Here is an 18,049-nt window from a genome sequence, read left to right as displayed (position 1 = left end):
CGTCACTTGCTCCTGCGGGGGTGGGTGATGTGAGCAGGATCAATCATGCTACGCGTCGCTCGCGTGGCGTGATATAATAGTGTCGCGGATCGAGAATCGGGTTAGTAGTGTTTGATCTTTTGCTCGCGTCACTTGCTCCTGCGGGGGTGGGTGATGTGAGCAGGATCAATCATGCTGCGCGTCGCTCGCGTGGCGTGATATAATAGTGTCGCGGATCGCGAGATAGGTTAGTAGTGTTTGATCCTTTGCTCGCGTCACTTGCTCCTGCGGGGGCGGGTGATGTGAGCAGGATCAATCATGCTGCGCGTCGCTCGCGTGGCGTGATATAATAGTGTCGCGGATCGAGAATCGGGTTAGTAGTGTTTGATCTTTTGCTCGCGTCACTTGCTCCTGCGGGGGTGGGTGATGTGAGCAGGATCAATCATGCTACGCGTCGCTCGCGTGGCGTGATATAATAGTGTCGCGGATCGAGAATCGGGTTAGTAGTGTTTGATCTTTTGCTCGCGTCACTTGCTCCTGCGGGGGTGGGTGATGTGAGCAGGATCAATCATGCTACGCGTCGCTCGCGTGGCGTGATATAATAGTGTCGCGGATCGAGAATCGGGTTAGTAGTGTTTGATCTTTTGCTCGCGTCACTTGCTCCTGCGGGGGTGGGTGATGTGAGCAGGATCAATCATGCTGCGCGTCGCTCGCGTGGCGTGATATAATAGTGTCGCGGATCGCGAGATAGGTTAGTAGTGTTTGATCCTTTGCTCGCGTCACTTGCTCCTGCGGGGGTGGGTGATGTGAGCAGGATCAATCATGCTACGCGTCGCTCGCGTGGCGTGATATAATAGTGTCGCGGATCGCGAGATAGGTTAGTAGTGTTTGATCTTTTGTTCGCGTCACTTGCTCCTGCAGGGGTGGGTGATGTGAGCAGGATCAATCATGCTGCGCGTCGCTCGCGTGGCGTGATATAATAGTGTCGCGGATCGAGAATCGGGTTAGTAGTGTTTGATCTTTTGCTCGCGTCACTTGCTCCTGCGGGGGCGGGTGATGTGAGCAGGATCAATCATGCTGCGCGTCGCTCGCGTGGCGTGATATAATAGTGTCGCGGATCGAGAATCGGGTTAGTAGTGTTTGATCTTTTGCTCGCGTCACTTGCTCCTGCGGGGGTGGGTGATGTGAGCAGGATCAATCATGCTACGCGTCGCTCGCGTGGCGTGATATAATAGTGTCGCGGATCGAGAATCGGGTTAGTAGTGTTTGATCTTTTGCTCGCGTCACTTGCTCCTGCGGGGGTGGGTGATGTGAGCAGGATCAATCATGCTACGCGTCGCTCGCGTGGCGTGATATAATAGTGTCGCGGATCGAGAATCGGGTTAGTAGTGTTTGATCTTTTGCTCGCGTCACTTGCTCCTGCGGGGGTGGGTGATGTGAGCAGGATCAATCATGCTGCGCGTCGCTCGCGTGGCGTGATATAATAGTGTCGCGGATCGCGAGATAGGTTAGTAGTGTTTGATCCTTTGCTCGCGTCACTTGCTCCTGCGGGGGCGGGTGATGTGAGCAGGATCAATCATGCTGCGCGTCGCTCGCGTGGCGTGATATAATAGTGTCGCGGATCGAGAATCGGGTTAGTAGTGTTTGATCTTTTGCTCGCGTCACTTGCTCCTGCGGGGGTGGGTGATGTGAGCAGGATCAATCATGCTACGCGTCGCTCGCGTGGCGTGATATAATAGTGTCGCGGATCGAGAATCGGGTTAGTAGTGTTTGATCTTTTGCTCGCGTCACTTGCTCCTGCGGGGGTGGGTGATGTGAGCAGGATCAATCATGCTACGCGTCGCTCGCGTGGCGTGATATAATAGTGTCGCGGATCGAGAATCGGGTTAGTAGTGTTTGATCTTTTGCTCGCGTCACTTGCTCCTGCGGGGGTGGGTGATGTGAGCAGGATCAATCATGCTGCGCGTCGCTCGCGTGGCGTGATATAATAGTGTCGCGGATTGCGAGATAGGTTAGTAGTGTTTGATCCTTTGCTCGCGTCACTTGCTCCTGCGGGGGTGGGTGATGTGAGCAGGATCAATCATGCTACGCGTCGCTCGCGTGGCGTGATATAATAGTGTCGCGGATCGAGAATCGGGTTAGTAGTGTTTGATCTTTTGCTCGCGTCACTTGCTCCTGCGGGGGTGGGTGATGTGAGCAGGATCAATCATGCTACGCGTCGCTCGCGTGGCGTGATATAATAGTGTCGCGGATCGAGAATCGGGTTAGTAGTGTTTGATCTTTTGCTCGCGTCACTTGCTCCTGCGGGGGTGGGTGATGTGAGCAGGATCAATCATGCTACGCGTCGCTCGCGTGGCGTGATATAATAGTGTCGCGGATCGAGAATCGGGTTAGTAGTGTTTGATCTTTTGCTCGCGTCACTTGCTCCTGCGGGGGTGGGTGATGTGAGCAGGATCAATCATGCTGCGCGTCGCTCGCGTGGCGTGATATAATAGTGTCGCGGATTGCGAGATAGGTTAGTAGTGTTTGATCCTTTGCTCGCGTCACTTGCTCCTGCGGGGGCGGGTGATGTGAGCAGGATCAATCATGCTACGCGTCGCTCGCGTGGCGTGATATAATAGTGTCGCGGATCGCGAGATAGGTTAGTAGTGTTTGATCCTTTGCTCGCGTCACTTGCTCCTGCGGGGGCGGGTGATGTGAGCAGGATCAATCATGCTGCGCGTCGCTCGCGTGGCGTGATATAATAGTGTCGCGGATCGAGAATCGGGTTAGTAGTGTTTGATCTTTTGCTCGCGTCACTTGCTCCTGCGGGGGTGGGTGATGTGAGCAGGATCAATCATGCTGCGCGTCGCTCGCGTGGCGTGATATAATAGTGTCGCGGATCGAGAATCGGGTTAGTAGTGTTTGATCTTTTGCTCGCGTCACTTGCTCCTGCGGGGGTGGGTGATGTGAGCAGGATCAATCATGCTACGCGTCGCTCGCGTGGCGTGATATAATAGTGTCGCGGATCGAGAATCGGGTTAGTAGTGTTTGATCTTTTGCTCGCGTCACTTGCTCCTGCGGGGGTGGGTGATGTGAGCAGGATCAATCATGCTACGCGTCGCTCGCGTGGCGTGATATAATAGTGTCGCGGATCGAGAATCGGGTTAGTAGTGTTTGATATTTTGCTCGCGTCACTTGCTCCTGCGGGGGTGGGTGATGTGAGCAGGATCAATCATGCTACGCGTCGCTCGCGTGGCGTGATATAATAGTGTCGCGGATCGCGAGATAGGTTAGTAGTGTTTGATCCTTTGCTCGCGTCACTTGCTCCTGCGGGGGCGGGTGATGTGAGCAGGATCAATCATGCTGCGCGTCGCTCGCGTGGCGTGATATAATAGTGTCGCGGATCGAGAATCGGGTTAGTAGTGTTTGATCTTTTGCTCGCGTCACTTGCTCCTGCGGGGGTGGGTGATGTGAGCAGGATCAATCATGCTACGCGTCGCTCGCGTGGCGTGATATAATAGTGTCGCGGATCGAGAATCGGGTTAGTAGTGTTTGATCTTTTGCTCGCGTCACTTGCTCCTGCGGGGGTGGGTGATGTGAGCAGGATCAATCATGCTGCGCGTCGCTCGCGTGGCGTGATATAATAGTGTCGCGGATTGCGAGATAGGTTAGTAGTGTTTGATCCTTTGCTCGCGTCACTTGCTCCTGCGGGGGCGGGTGATGTGAGCAGGATCAATCATGCTACGCGTCGCTCGCGTGGCGTGATATAATAGTGTCGCGGATCGCGAGATAGGTTAGTAGTGTTTGATCCTTTGCTCGCGTCACTTGCTCCTGCGGGGGCGGGTGATGTGAGCAGGATCAATCATGCTGCGCGTCGCTCGCGTGGCGTGATATAATAGTGTCGCGGATCGAGAATCGGGTTAGTAGTGTTTGATCTTTTGCTCGCGTCACTTGCTCCTGCGGGGGTGGGTGATGTGAGCAGGATCAATCATGCTGCGCGTCGCTCGCGTGGCGTGATATAATAGTGTCGCGGATCGAGAATCGGGTTAGTAGTGTTTGATCTTTTGCTCGCGTCACTTGCTCCTGCGGGGGTGGGTGATGTGAGCAGGATCAATCATGCTACGCGTCGCTCGCGTGGCGTGATATAATAGTGTCGCGGATTGCGAGATAGGTTAGTAGTGTTTGATCCTTTGCTCGCGTCACTTGCTCCTGCGGGGGCGGGTGATGTGAGCAGGATCAATCATGCTACGCGTCGCTCGCGTGGCGTGATATAATAGTGTCGCGGATCGCGAGATAGGTTAGTAGTGTTTGATCCTTTGCTCGCGTCACTTGCTCCTGCGGGGGCGGGTGATGTGAGCAGGATCAATCATGCTGCGCGTCGCTCGCGTGGCGTGATATAATAGTGTCGCGGATCGAGAATCGGGTTAGTAGTGTTTGATCTTTTGCTCGCGTCACTTGCTCCTGCGGGGGTGGGTGATGTGAGCAGGATCAATCATGCTGCGCGTCGCTCGCGTGGCGTGATATAATAGTGTCGCGAATCGAGAATCGGGTTAGTAGTGTTTGATCCTTTGCTCGCGTCACTTGCTCCTGCGGGGGTGGGTGATGTGAGCAGGATCAATCATGCTACGCGTCGCTCGCGTGGCGTGATATAATAGTGTCGCGGATCGAGAATCGGGTTAGTAGTGTTTGATCTTTTGCTCGCGTCACTTGCTCCTGCGGGGGTGGGTGATGTGAGCAGGATCAATCATGCTACGCGTCGCTCGCGTGGCGTGATACAATAGTGTCGCGGATCGAGAATCGGGTTAGTAGTGTTTGATCTTTTGCTCGCGTCACTTGCTCCTGCGGGGGTGGGTGATGTGAGCAGGATCAATCATGCTACGCGTCGCTCGCGTGGCGTGATATAATAGTGTCGCGGATTGCGAGATAGGTTAGTAGTGTTTGATCCTTTGCTCGCGTCACTTGCTCCTGCGGGGGCGGGTGATGTGAGCAGGATCAATCATGCTACGCGTCGCTCGCGTGGCGTGATATAATAGTGTCGCGGATCGCGAGATAGGTTAGTAGTGTTTGATCCTTTGCTCGCGTCACTTGCTCCTGCGGGGGCGGGTGATGTGAGCAGGATCAATCATGCTGCGCCTCGCTCGCGTGGCGTGATATAATAGTGTCGCGGATCGAGAATCGGGTTAGTAGTGTTTGATCTTTTGCTCGCGTCACTTGCTCCTGCGGGGGTGGGTGATGTGAGCAGGATCAATCATGCTACGCGTCGCTCGCGTGGCGTGATATAATAGTGTCGCGGATCGAGAATCGGGTTAGTAGTGTTTGATCTTTTGCTCGCGTCACTTGCTCCTGCGGGGGTGGGTGATGTGAGCAGGATCAATCATGCTACGCGTCGCTCGCGTGGCGTGATATAATAGTGTCGCGGATCGAGAATCGGGTTAGTAGTGTTTGATCTTTTGCTCGCGTCACTTGCTCCTGCGGGGGTGGGTGATGTGAGCAGGATCAATCATGCTACGCGTCGCTCGCGTGGCGTGATATAATAGTGTCGCGGATCGAGAATCGGGTTAGTAGTGTTTGATCTTTTGCTCGCTTCACTTGCTCCTGCGGGGGTGGGTGATGTGAGCAGGATCAATCATGCTGCGCGTCGCTCGCGTGGCGTGATATAATAGTGTCGCGGATCGCGAGATAGGTTAGTAGTGTTTGATCCTTTGCTCGCGTCACTTGCTCCTGCGGGGGCGGGTGATGTGAGCAGGATCAATCATGCTGCGCGTCGCTCGCGTAGCGTGATATAATAGTGTCGCGGATCGAGAATCGGGTTAGTAGTGTTTGGTCTTTTGCTCGCGTCACTTGCTCCTTCGGGGGCGGGTGATGTGAGCAGGATCAATCATGCTGCGCGTCGCTCGCGTGGCGTGATATAATAGTGTCGCGGATTGCGAGATAGGTTAGTAGTGTTTGATCCTTTGCTCGCGTCACTTGCTCCTGCGGGGGCGGGTGATGTGAGCAGGATCAATCATGCTACGCGTCGCTCGCGTGGCGTGATATAATAGTGTCGCGGATCGAGAATCGGGTTAGTAGTGTTTGATCTTTTGCTCGCGTCACTTGCTCCTGCGGGGGTGGGTGATGTGAGCAGGATCAATCATGCTACGCGTCGCTCGCGTGGCGTGATATAATAGTGTCGCGGATCGAGAATCGGGTTAGTAGTGTTTGATCTTTTGCTCGCGTCACTTGCTCCTGCGGGGGTGGGTGATGTGAGCAGGATCAATCATGCTACGCGTCGCTCGCGTGGCGTGATATAATAGTGTCGCGGATCGAGAATCGGGTTAGTAGTGTTTGATCTTTTGCTCGCGTCACTTGCTCCTGCGGGGGTGGGTGATGTGAGCAGGATCAATCATGCTACGCGTCGCTCGCGTGGCGTGATATAATAGTGTCGCGAATCGAGAATCGGGTTAGTAGTGTTTGATCCTTTGCTCGCGTCACTTGCTCCTGCGGGGGTGGGTGATGTGAGCAGGATCAATCATGCTACGCGTCGCTCGCGTGGCGTGATATAATAGTGTCGCGGATCGAGAATCGGGTTAGTAGTGTTTGGTCTTTTGCTCGCGTCACTTGCTCCTTCGGGGGCGGGTGATGTGAGCAGGATCAATCATGCTGCGCGTCGCTCGCGTGGCGTGATATAATAGTGTCGCGGATTGCGAGATAGGTTAGTAGTGTTTGATCCTTTGCTCGCGTCACTTGCTCCTGCGGGGGCGGGTGATGTGAGCAGGATCAATCATGCTACGCGTCGCTCGCGTGGCGTGATATAATAGTGTCGCGGATCGAGAATCGGGTTAGTAGTGTTTGATCTTTTGCTCGCGTCACTTGCTCCTGCGGGGGTGGGTGATGTGAGCAGGATCAATCATGCTACGCGTCGCTCGCGTGGCGTGATATAATAGTGTCGCGGATCGAGAATCGGGTTAGTAGTGTTTGATCTTTTGCTCGCGTCACTTGCTCCTGCGGGGGTGGGTGATGTGAGCAGGATCAATCATGCTACGCGTCGCTCGCGTGGCGTGATATAATAGTGTCGCGGATCGAGAATCGGGTTAGTAGTGTTTGATCTTTTGCTCGCGTCACTTGCTCCTGCGGGGGTGGGTGATGTGAGCAGGATCAATCATGCTACGCGTCGCTCGCGTGGCGTGATATAATAGTGTCGCGAATCGAGAATCGGGTTAGTAGTGTTTGATCCTTTGCTCGCGTCACTTGCTCCTGCGGGGGTGGGTGATGTGAGCAGGATCAATCATGCTACGCGTCGCTCGCGTGGCGTGATATAATAGTGTCGCGGATCGAGAATCGGGTTAGTAGTGTTTGATCTTTTGCTCGCGTCACTTGCTCCTGCGGGGGTGGGTGATGTGAGCAGGATCAATCATGCTGCGCGTCGCTCGCGTGGCGTGATATAATAGTGTCGCGGATCGCGAGATAGGTTAGTAGTGTTTGATCCTTTGCTCGCGTCACTTGCTCCTGCGGGGGCGGGTGATGTGAGCAGGATCAATCATGCTGCGCGTCGCTCGCGTAGCGTGATATAATAGTGTCGCGGATCGAGAATCGGGTTAGTAGTGTTTGGTCTTTTGCTCGCGTCACTTGCTCCTTCGGGGCGGGTGATGTGAGCAGGATCAATCATGCTGCGCGTCGCTCGCGTGGCGTGTTCGGCGTACAATGTGATTATCGAATAATATCGCGAATCCGGTTAGGCGTGATTATATTATGGATCGCATCACCAAACATTGGTGACTCCCAGATCTCTACCTTATCCCATTAACCCAATATCCTTCCCATGACAACTGTGGAGATGCAGAAGATTCTTCGGTCTCTAGTAACAATGGTTGTCTATCTAACATTCCTTCCCTTCCCCAATGACCGTAAGGACGTGGCCGGCGTCGTTATTGACTTTGAATATTTGAGCTCTCAATTTGTGCACATTGAGGAATGGTAAGCTAATCCCAAGCCCCATTCATCAAATCTCTGTGCAACCTTGATTGCTCTGGTCAATCACGGAGTAGCAACTACGAATTGTACGGCCATTTATGCTCATGCTCATGCTCATGCTCATGCTCATTTATTCTGAAATCGCGATACGATATAGAAATCGTTTAGTGTAAATGCATTCCATATTTGGTTAGAACATCAATTTTTTTTTATTGTTTATTGAATTAGGTTATTCTGAAATAAGGAATTTTACATTAGATTATACATTATTTCATTTCAGATTTCTGGAATTTTACATTAGATTATACATTATTTCATTTCAGATTTCTGAAAACGATGGCCTGCCTCAACATATCTGCACTAAATGTTATGCAGATTTGCAAATAGCATATGGTTTTCGTAAGCGATGTGAGGAAACTGATGCCAAGTTACGAGTACCATTCAGTGTTCCAATAAAAGACGAGATAATGCAATCCATGATAAGGTCGAAATCGGAAACAGATGACGAAGTGTTTGAAACATTGGATTATTTGATTGAAAATGAGTCTGACATGGTATATGAAACAGAGATTCTTTTTGATACAAAAAATACGGTGGATATCAAGAGCGAATCAAACAGTTCTGAAAATAATACTGAAATCTCGACTGAAATCAGCCCTGAACAAATCGATAAAAATAAGACGGCTGAAGTTTACGAATCAAACAGTTCTGAAAATAATACTGAAATCTTGACTGAAATCAGCCTTGAACAAATCGATAAAAATAAGACGCCCAAAGTTTACGAATCATACCATTTTAAAAATAATACTGAAATCTTGACTGAAATTAGCTCTGAAACAATCAATAAAAAGACAGCCAAAGTTTACACTTGCCATACTTGTCATGAAAAGTTCACGAAAGGAATCGAATATTTTCAACACGTAAAAATACACGGTTCTAAACGATTTCAATGCCGAACATGCTCGAAATGGTTTTCACGTCGAACGGTATGGGAAAAGCACGAATCAATCCATGCGGGTACTAACAAGAGGTTACCGTGTGATAAGTGTAATAAGGATTTTAGCGGTCGAGCAGCTTTACTTCGACACATATCAGAAATTCACGATAAAATACAAAACTTTGATTGTAAACTGTGTGGCCGGAAATTTACGCAAAAAACACACTTACAATTTCATGAATCCGTTCACGCTGGAGTGCATTACAAATGTTCAAAATGTGAAGCTGTATTCAAAGGATATCGATTCTTCGTGCGTCATGAACAAATGCATTTACCTCCCGAAGAAAGAAACCCTGAATTAATGTTTGATAATCGTCCACGCAAAAAATATAAATATTATAAAACTTACGTTTGCTCATTTTGCGGAAAAGTCTTCAACAATCAAGCTTCACATGTTATACATGAACGCGTTCATAGAGGGGAAAAACCTTACCAATGCAAAGTTTGCGACAAAGCTTTTCCCTGTAGTAACAACCTATCAAGGCATATGCGTATTCATACAGGAGAACGGCCGTACAAATGTGAAACCTGCGGTAAATGCTTTCAGGAAAAAGCAAATCTAAAGACCCATAGCTTAACTCATACAAAAGAAAAGAACTTCGTGTGCACGGTTTGTAACAAAGGTTTTACGCTGAAAAGTACGTTGAAGTCACACATGAAACGCCACTCAGTATGTGAAGAAGGCGATCAGTAAAATCCGTTTCCTATTTCTACGTGAGTTAAATAAACAACCTATAATAACATCATGTATATGAAATGTTTATGTTAATTACCGGAAATCCCAATTGACATCTTTCTTGAAGTTCCCGAACAATTAGTTCTTCATCCCAAGATTCAGATTTTTATTTTTATTTGCTCTGAATTGAGAATTTTAGCGAAAAATATGGCGATCCATTACACAAATTTGCTGAATTCCCATTATTCTAGATTTGTTTGAGATTATTGTATAATATGGTTTGTTTTGATAGAAGGTAAGGCGTCATTGCATTTGCTAGAACCAGAGACAGACTGAAACGTTTCCGATGGCTTCCATTCTTTCATCATTATAGCACGCCTTTCCTTACGCCTGATACATAGGCAGTCTGCTAACCAAACAGCAAGCCTCTGCCATAAATCACCCCTATACCTTCCCGCATAAACTGGCGTAGATGCAGGTGTATATCCGGTCTACTGTGCGAGCCATTGAGTTGTTTTTTCGTTGTTGTCAAACGAAAACTACCTAATGGTAGCTATATGTCAGTTAAGGGTATATTCACAAATTTCATAACGCTGAAGGGGGTGGGTGGGTGTCCATAAGATGTTACAGCCCATACAAAATTCGCGAAATATTCATACAAAATGCGTTACGAGGGGGTGGGTGGGTATCGAAAATGACCATTTTTGGCTTTATGAAATTAATGAATGAACCCAACCCAAATTTGGGGTATCCCATGAAAGAGCCGAATTGAGCCAAAAAAAAAAAAAATAAAGTTGGGTTGATTTGTGGCTTGCATTTGTTTTTTCGTACAGAGAATCGCTAATCGTTAAAATTTGGTTCGAGTTTGACGTAATAGTTTCTATAAGGTGAATATCAGTATTCTTAGTATTGTGCGTTAATGTTTACGGTACTATAATTTAATTTGATAATTCTGGACAAATATTTGAAAAGAGCCCAAGAAGTCTTGAGCCTTTTTTCAGAAATGTTGCTATTGGGCCCTTTTCAGCCTGCCTACGCAAACCAATACCACTACCAGGAAGATTGGTGTTAGCTCTTTCTGGTAGAGGTATTGGTGAGCGTGATCGAGTTGAATTGGGCTCAACAGCGTCTTGCAAAGCTAATGTTTACAAATGTCGGTGTGCCCTTTTGAAATGGTTGTCCAGAATTGTTCTAACTGTTTTGTCTGTTTGTTTGTGACTAGCTTAATAAAATGGTCTATAGAGGTATATCTCTGATTCAGAGTCTGACGAGTTGCGCGAAGAGTGAAACCAAATCTACCTATCACGGAGAAAAAACCATGTAGTTTGAAACAACTAAAATTTTGTTTGAAATTCAAGTTAAAGATTTGGTTAATTTAACCTAATTTTTTGTTCATCTCACTTGAAGCTTGTTAAAATAAATTGTTTTCTAAGGTATTTTTAAATTAAAATATGTGTTTATTTAAAAATGAGCTTTTTAGTTATTGCTAACTAAAATTTCTGTTGTTTCTAATAAACTTGCGCGTTCTTAACATTGCTGTGTTATTTAGAATCACAATTCAACTCGAACTCAACAGTTTCAATCCAATACTGAATTAGACTGAACGAGGAACAGTGTTCAATATTTGTAAATTGGTGTCCTCTATTGAACTAGTAAATAACTACAGCGAAATTCTGTAAATATAATTCAATTGCCATAGCTGGTCATAACAGGTGTTAAGAATCTCCAGAGCTCCATCGTATTCCATTACAAAATGCTACCGTAATTAAGTCTCCCCATCTAAGAAATACCGATAGGTAAGCATATAGTTTTAATAATATCCGTAATGGGAATTTATTATTATTGAACTTTGTTTGCAGATAATACAACTGATGGCACTCGAACATATAGTTTTCCACATAATACTTTCGCATCGGAATATGGCAATAGGCGATAACGACTGCAAATTTCTAGGGTGCTTGTAATTCAGAGTAATGTTAAAGTTCATGGACATTATTTTTTATATGGTAATAATCGTATTTAAATTTGTAAGTTGAATTCTTCACCTTTATAAAAATAAATCAGATAGTAAAATATACATAATGCGTTTTGAAATAAAAATAAAATAAAAACAAGAAAACAAAATATAGACAAGCTACTCGTTTGTTTTAAACAACGCATTTGTTTATTCCAAAATATTTTTTTTTATTCCAAATTTGTTTATTCCAAAATAAATTTTGTTTATTTCAAACCGGTCCAACTAGTTTGAAACAACCCAATAAATTGGTTGATTTTATATCTGTCAAACGAAACAACAAATATTATGGTTGTTCGAAACAATTTTTTGTTGTTTTCAAATCTTTTATGGTTTTGAAAATAACATTGAATCTTAGTTTGTTTTAAACAATGTAAGCGGTAAAATCAAACTTGAATTTTGTTTGTGCAAAATTGAACCTAAGATTTTGTTTGAAATTAATTGGAAATTGGTTGAAATTACCATTTTTTTGTTTTTCTCCGTGATCGAACGGCTTGACAGTCTATAGGGTTTATTCACAAATTTCATAATGCCAAAAATGGTCATTTTCGATACCCACCCACTCCCTCGTAACGCATTTTGTATGAATAACATGTAACATCTTAAGGGCACCCACCCACCCCCTTCAGCGTAATGAAATTTGTGATTATACCCATAGGTATACCTATCGAGCAGACCAGAAAAACATAGGGGCTATTTTCGAAGACAAAGAAGAACAATCATTCAAAGAAGTCTCTTCGCGCAACTCCCTGTATAGGGTAACTAATGTATTTTGGACCCCTATATATTTTGGACCCCCTGGACCATTTTCTTGCAAAATTTCCTAGTTTAGCCGTGGTATGCACCTGAAACGTAAAGTGCTCAAGTAAAATTTCTCCTTTTACCAAAGTTATTTTGACAGCTGATCTAGTATAAGCTAAATGTCACTTTTACTTGCGGAATAATTGAGCGGCACATTTTTCCGTACGGAAAAGTGACAGCTTCATTTGATTTGTACAGCAGGCGTTCCCGATGTAATGAAATGAGCTCTACTTCTCAGCAGCGTACAGCTCAAGTAATTTCGGTAGCGGAATCATTCCTTGACCGTTTTTTGCCCTATCCTTTTGCACAGTACTCATGATCAGCGACCAGCCATTAAATCGAAAGACCAACTCTATTTGCTTGTCATTTTGAAAGATGGGACTATTCCGCGCTTGCATCAACCGTTTGTACCTAGAACATGTGTTTATTTTATCTGAAATTAATATAACTTAATCTGTTTATCCATGCAACCATTACAACACGTTACACACAGAAATTGAAGCCGTCAGAAATTTTTCTAATGCAAACAAATTTTTTTTTCAAATTTCTAAACTAAAAGCGTAGAATTTCTTCGGTTTTCCATTGTCATTCGATTGGTTAGACTATGGGCAAGCATATTATACAATCAGTGTCGTGAGCTTTGTCGCCAAACGATAAAAAATGCCGGGTGTCCAAAATATATACTTTGAGAGTCCAAAATGTATTGGTGTATCCAAAATAATGAAAAACAGTGCTTCACAATCACGATTCTTGATGGGGTTTCTCGGGGTTTTATCCACTCAACACATCAAATTAGCAAATTCACAATCTATTAAGTCCATTACACATTATTTCACATAAACACAACATTTATTTATGACACTACATTTATTAAACTAACTAACAATTACACATATATAGGGGATTCGATTCTGAACCGGGATCTAGGCTCCGTCTGAGCCATTTGTCGACGTAATTCGCACTGATGATAGTTGGGTGACGAAGTAATTCGTTCAAAGATCGGTTATGCTACACCGGGGGGTTCTTCAAAGGGATTCCCGATCGTTGTGATACTCGAACATCCCCGCCCGCCCTGAAATGACTGGGATTTCTGAAATGAAAGAAGAACAAACTCTCGTGCACATGTGGACTGGTCTCCTTCTACGTATTCCTTCGGATTGTCTGCTCTTGCAGGCTCCTCTTCCTTCCTGGATTGGGTTTAGCCTTGATTCCTCGAATTGGCTTGAATTGTCGGATTGGCCATCTCAGGTTTGTTTAATTGGGTTGACCATTATTCCAGTTGATAACCGGTGGTATTTGGAAACTCCGGTTCATCGGTTTCTTCGCTACAACTCATCTGATTGGGACTCACTCTCCTCTTCATCGATGTCTTTGTTGGGTCGTCATTGTATTCCCAGATAGATACTACACTAGTCCTGAACACCTCGTTGTTAAATCTAGGTAGTCTATCTTCTCCGATTTACAACACCAATGCCGCTGGATTTACTATCAACTCTTGGATATCGTTCATTTGCAGTCTTTGCTGCATTCGGGTAGCTTACCAGCTTGCTATTCTTTCTCTTTGTTGAATTCTGAGTGCCCCAGAATACTCTGCAATGGTATACCCCTTTGTCTGATTCCTTTTCTGTACGCCAATGGTCGGATGTAGGACTCAGCTGATGATTCTCTTGTCTTCGACAAAACCTTTTTGGGTACCGCGATATTCTCTCATGAGAAAGCCAGGTTGGGGGCTGTCCATTTATTACGTAAGACATTTTTCGGGGTTTTTCAACCCCCCCTCCCCCCATGGTAAGATTTTTTGTATGAAAATTAAAAATAAATTGTATAGCACGTAAGAAATCTCAGACCCCCCTCCCCCCATAAACCCTTACGTAATTAATGGACCGCCCCTTGGTAGTTCTTTCGAACATATCGCCATGTTACTGGTTATGAATCTGTTTGGTTGTGGTCCTTCCACAACTCTGGATTCTACCAGGGTAGGCGTTCCATGGGGAATCTTCGGCCTCCCTGGCGATCGGTTACTACTGCCTGCTGTAGAAGTTTGGACGAATGGGGATCCGTTGCTACTAACGTTGTCGGTAGGCTTGAAGCAGACCATAGTGTGGTGTTTACCATTGCATGTCCGACATCTGAACCGAGAATGGCATTCTTCTGCTCGATGTCCTCGCCTGAAACAGTTTCGGCAGAGTTTGTTGGTTCGCAACAACATGTCACGATCCGTTATGATCATCAATTGGAAAGTTGGACATTCGTAAAGGAGGTGGTCTTCATAGCACGCTACACAGCTTCGAATTGTTGACTGGAGTTGGCTGTAACTCGTTCGGAAGTGTAACGGCTCTAATTGGGTCCTAAAATGTGTAATGAAATCTTGTTTTTATTTAATAACACGAAAAAGCATGTTACTGTAATTACTTTAGCAATTTTTCGCGCTCAAATAATGGCTGTATCATGTTTAAACTTTAATTTAAAAATTTGGTCCATAAATGAACCTTGACACTTTTGATCATGTTTGACGTTCGCTTAGTCGGCAAAAACACCACAGGGGCTTTAGTTCGACCACTGGGGTTGTTCCTATCTGACATTTCGTAAGGGACACGGAAAACAAAATACACCCAAAATTTGAGTTTAAGCCAAAGGATGTGACAAAATCTAAAAAAAAAAATTTTGGGCTTAAACCAACGGAAAACATTAGAAAATTGAGTAAACATGTGTTTTTGGCCTAAACTTAAGCGTTTGGCACTAAAATTGGGACAGGGCTTTAGGACCCAATTCCTGTAGTGGAAACTCTGATTTGCCATTCGTTAATTTTACGGGAAGGGACTCAAGAACTCTGACTCTTCGCTGTAGAAACTCGATCAGATCGTTGATGGCATCCTGCTCTTTGGTCGAAGAGAACTCCTCCCAGCTTCTCTTCGTTATTGGATCCATGCGACAGCATAGGATATCCAGTAGCAACAAATCCTTATAATCGCCGGACTGAACTAGCTGGTCCAACGTTTGAACAGTTCGCTCGAATCCCTCCAGTAGGGACCGTAACTCCGACGCCGACTCGCTGGTCAGCTTCGGAAGACTAAACAATGCCTGAACCTGCCGCCGCTTCAGCTGCTTGCTATCATTGTACCGCTTCGTTAGGATGTCCCAAGCGATTTGGTAGTTGGCCTTCGTGATTGCTAAAGGGTCCACAAGCGCCCTTGCTTCACCTTCCAAACATCCTTTCAGGTAGTGGAATTTTTCCACATCCGGCAAGTCTACCTTCAAATGAATGAGCGACGTATACAGGTCACGGAAGCTCAACCACTCATTGACGTTGCCGTCGAAGGTCTGCAACTTGATCTGAGGCAGCCGCACGTGCTCGATGGTAGGTTGCTACGACACATTCAGGTTTTGAACAGATTGATTATTCCCAAACGGCTCCTCTAACTCCTTGATTTTGTCCAGTAGCAAGGCTTTGGTGTTGTAATACTTGCTGCCGAAGTCCGCTTCTTGAAAGAGATCTCGTCCTCTTCGGCAAACTCTTCGTGGGTCTCGATGTCCAGGATCACATCGTTGATCTTCTCCCACAGTTCATCTAGCTTTTCCAGCCGAACCGTCACCTGGCCGGCACTAGTAACCTCGTTCAATCTGTCCACAAACATATTTGTATGCTCGGATAGTTTTGGACACAAGAAAACGTGGATGTAGAATTCTGCTAATCCTAGCCTCGGCTAGACATACACTGTAGAATAATTCTTATATTTACCTGAACAAGCAGGAATTTCCACCCTCTCCACAGGTACGTCCTGGGAAGGCTGTTTCTGCGCCTCGAATTGTGTGCCGGAATATCACGGTACAGAACTGTTTTTTCTCAATAGTGAAAGCATCAATCGCCAATTCGCATTTGCGGGCCCCTCGATTATGCTCCACGAAAAGTATGTTGGTGCAACCACATCCACAGTGACGAAAAAATATTCAAATGTAGCTATCTATTTGCTCACGCTCCGACAAGACTTATACACGGAGACGGAATTCAACTCAATTTTGGGTTGTTTCAACGCAATTCCGTAGTTGAGCCCAATAACTCAATTTTGGCTAAATTTCCAAGGTCCCCACTAGGTAGTTTGGCTTTAATTCCATTAGAAAAATAAACTCAATTTTGGGTTGATTTAACGCAAAATTGAGTTCTTTCGACCCAAAAATAAGAAAAGTTGCATTTACCCAAATTTGGCTTATTGGGCCAAAGTACCCCCATTGGGTAGATGCAGCTCTCTCTATTTTTGACAACATTCGTGTGAGAGAAAGAGAAAACCGAGAGATTTTGGGTTGAAACTATAATCGATATACTTAATTTTGGGTAAAGTTAACTCAAAAATTAGGTAAAAATATTTCTCCGTGTACGATTGGTGTAATACATTAAGCACTGACCTGTACAAGCAAGCAACTCGCTGACACCAATCGTCCCAGTCAATCCTAATCGCACACAGTGTGCGATTTCGTCTCCTCCGGTGGTGGTTGTTTTGGTCGTTCTCTCCGGTCGTGAGTGTTGTTTTCGCTGGTGCTATTTTTAACGGTCGATCGTTCCAGTAGCCGTCAGTATCGTTTTAGTTTATTGTGATCAAAATTAATAATTTTCAGTTGCAATCAAGTGTCATCAATTTGTTTAGTGGTCCAGTGTATGAAACTTCAAACGATGAATGATTCCTTCTTGGTGCCATCGGTAGTTGGTTTTCACCTTTTCGATTATTTGATGCGGCAGTGCAAAATCGGTAGCAGAACATTGGCGCTGGTATCGATATCACGTCGTGCCTTAAACTCCAGAATAAATCCAGATGATTTAGTGATCGGAGTGATTGACGAGTTCTCGGTGATAATACCACAATGTGATTTATCAGATCATCAGTGGTATTCCAGTGGCATTGAAATTCCTTTCAATTGCTGTCGAATGGATGATGACGAAGAAGAAAGTCTTGAATGGGCTTCACATTAGCTGGTGCTATCGGGTTATCGTTGTTTTGTTTTGGTTCCTCGCTCGGTAGTGCAGTGTTGGTTGATCGTAGAACGTCGATAGTGGTTTTGTTGTTACGAAGAAAAGAATGATGTAGAACCGAAAAGTGGTCTAGCTACGGCAGGACATATACAAGTTCACGTATTTACCTGGATAAACCAAGGCAATTAGCCTAATTGGATGTGGTGATATCACAACGGGGGCCCAGATAGCCGTATCGGTAAACGCGCAGCTATTCAGCAAGACCAAGCTGAGGGTTCGAATCCCACCGGTCGAGGATCTTTTCGGGTTGGAAATTTTCTCGACTTCCCTGGGCATAGAGTATCTTCGTACCTGCCACACGATATACACATGCAAAAATGATCATTGGCATAGTAAGCTCTCAGTTAATAACTGTGGAAGTGCTAATTAGAACACTAAGCTGAGAAGCAGGCTCTGTCCCAGTGGGGACGTAACGCCAGAAAGAAGAAGATATCGCAACGATAATCATCAGATTCCCATTGGATTTCGTCGGTTGGAATTGGTTGACGATGATTGATCTCTGGCTTGTTCAATTCTAGTTGGAAACGGTGAGTTCACTTCTTTTCGGTTGATTTGCGATGGTGACTTCTTGGCTTTTTCCTCGGGGATGTGTAATGGTGGTTTGTCTTTCTTTCGTAATTCGGCTCG

General features: G+C 45.7%; 1 protein-coding gene across 1 annotated transcript in view; it reads left to right on the top strand.

Annotated features, from left to right (window-relative positions):
• Positions 1-9,658, top strand: part of LOC110677948 (zinc finger protein OZF-like) — a 37,309-nt gene extending 27,651 nt beyond the window's left edge. Inside the window, exon 2 of the mRNA XM_021850023.1 lies at positions 8,235-9,658. Coding sequence (XP_021705715.1) covers positions 8,235-9,602 — 1,368 coding nt within the window. The 3' untranslated portion in view covers positions 9,603-9,658. The remainder of the gene's footprint in view (positions 1-8,234) is intronic.
• The last annotated feature ends 8,391 nt before the right edge of the window (positions 9,659-18,049 follow it).

This window comes from Aedes aegypti, chromosome 3, assembly GCF_002204515.2.
Source record: "Aedes aegypti strain LVP_AGWG chromosome 3, AaegL5.0 Primary Assembly, whole genome shotgun sequence".
NCBI lineage: Eukaryota > Metazoa > Arthropoda > Insecta > Diptera > Culicidae > Aedes > Aedes aegypti.
Note: the sequence above shows the minus strand (reverse complement) of the source record. Positions and strands in the feature narration are given on the sequence as shown.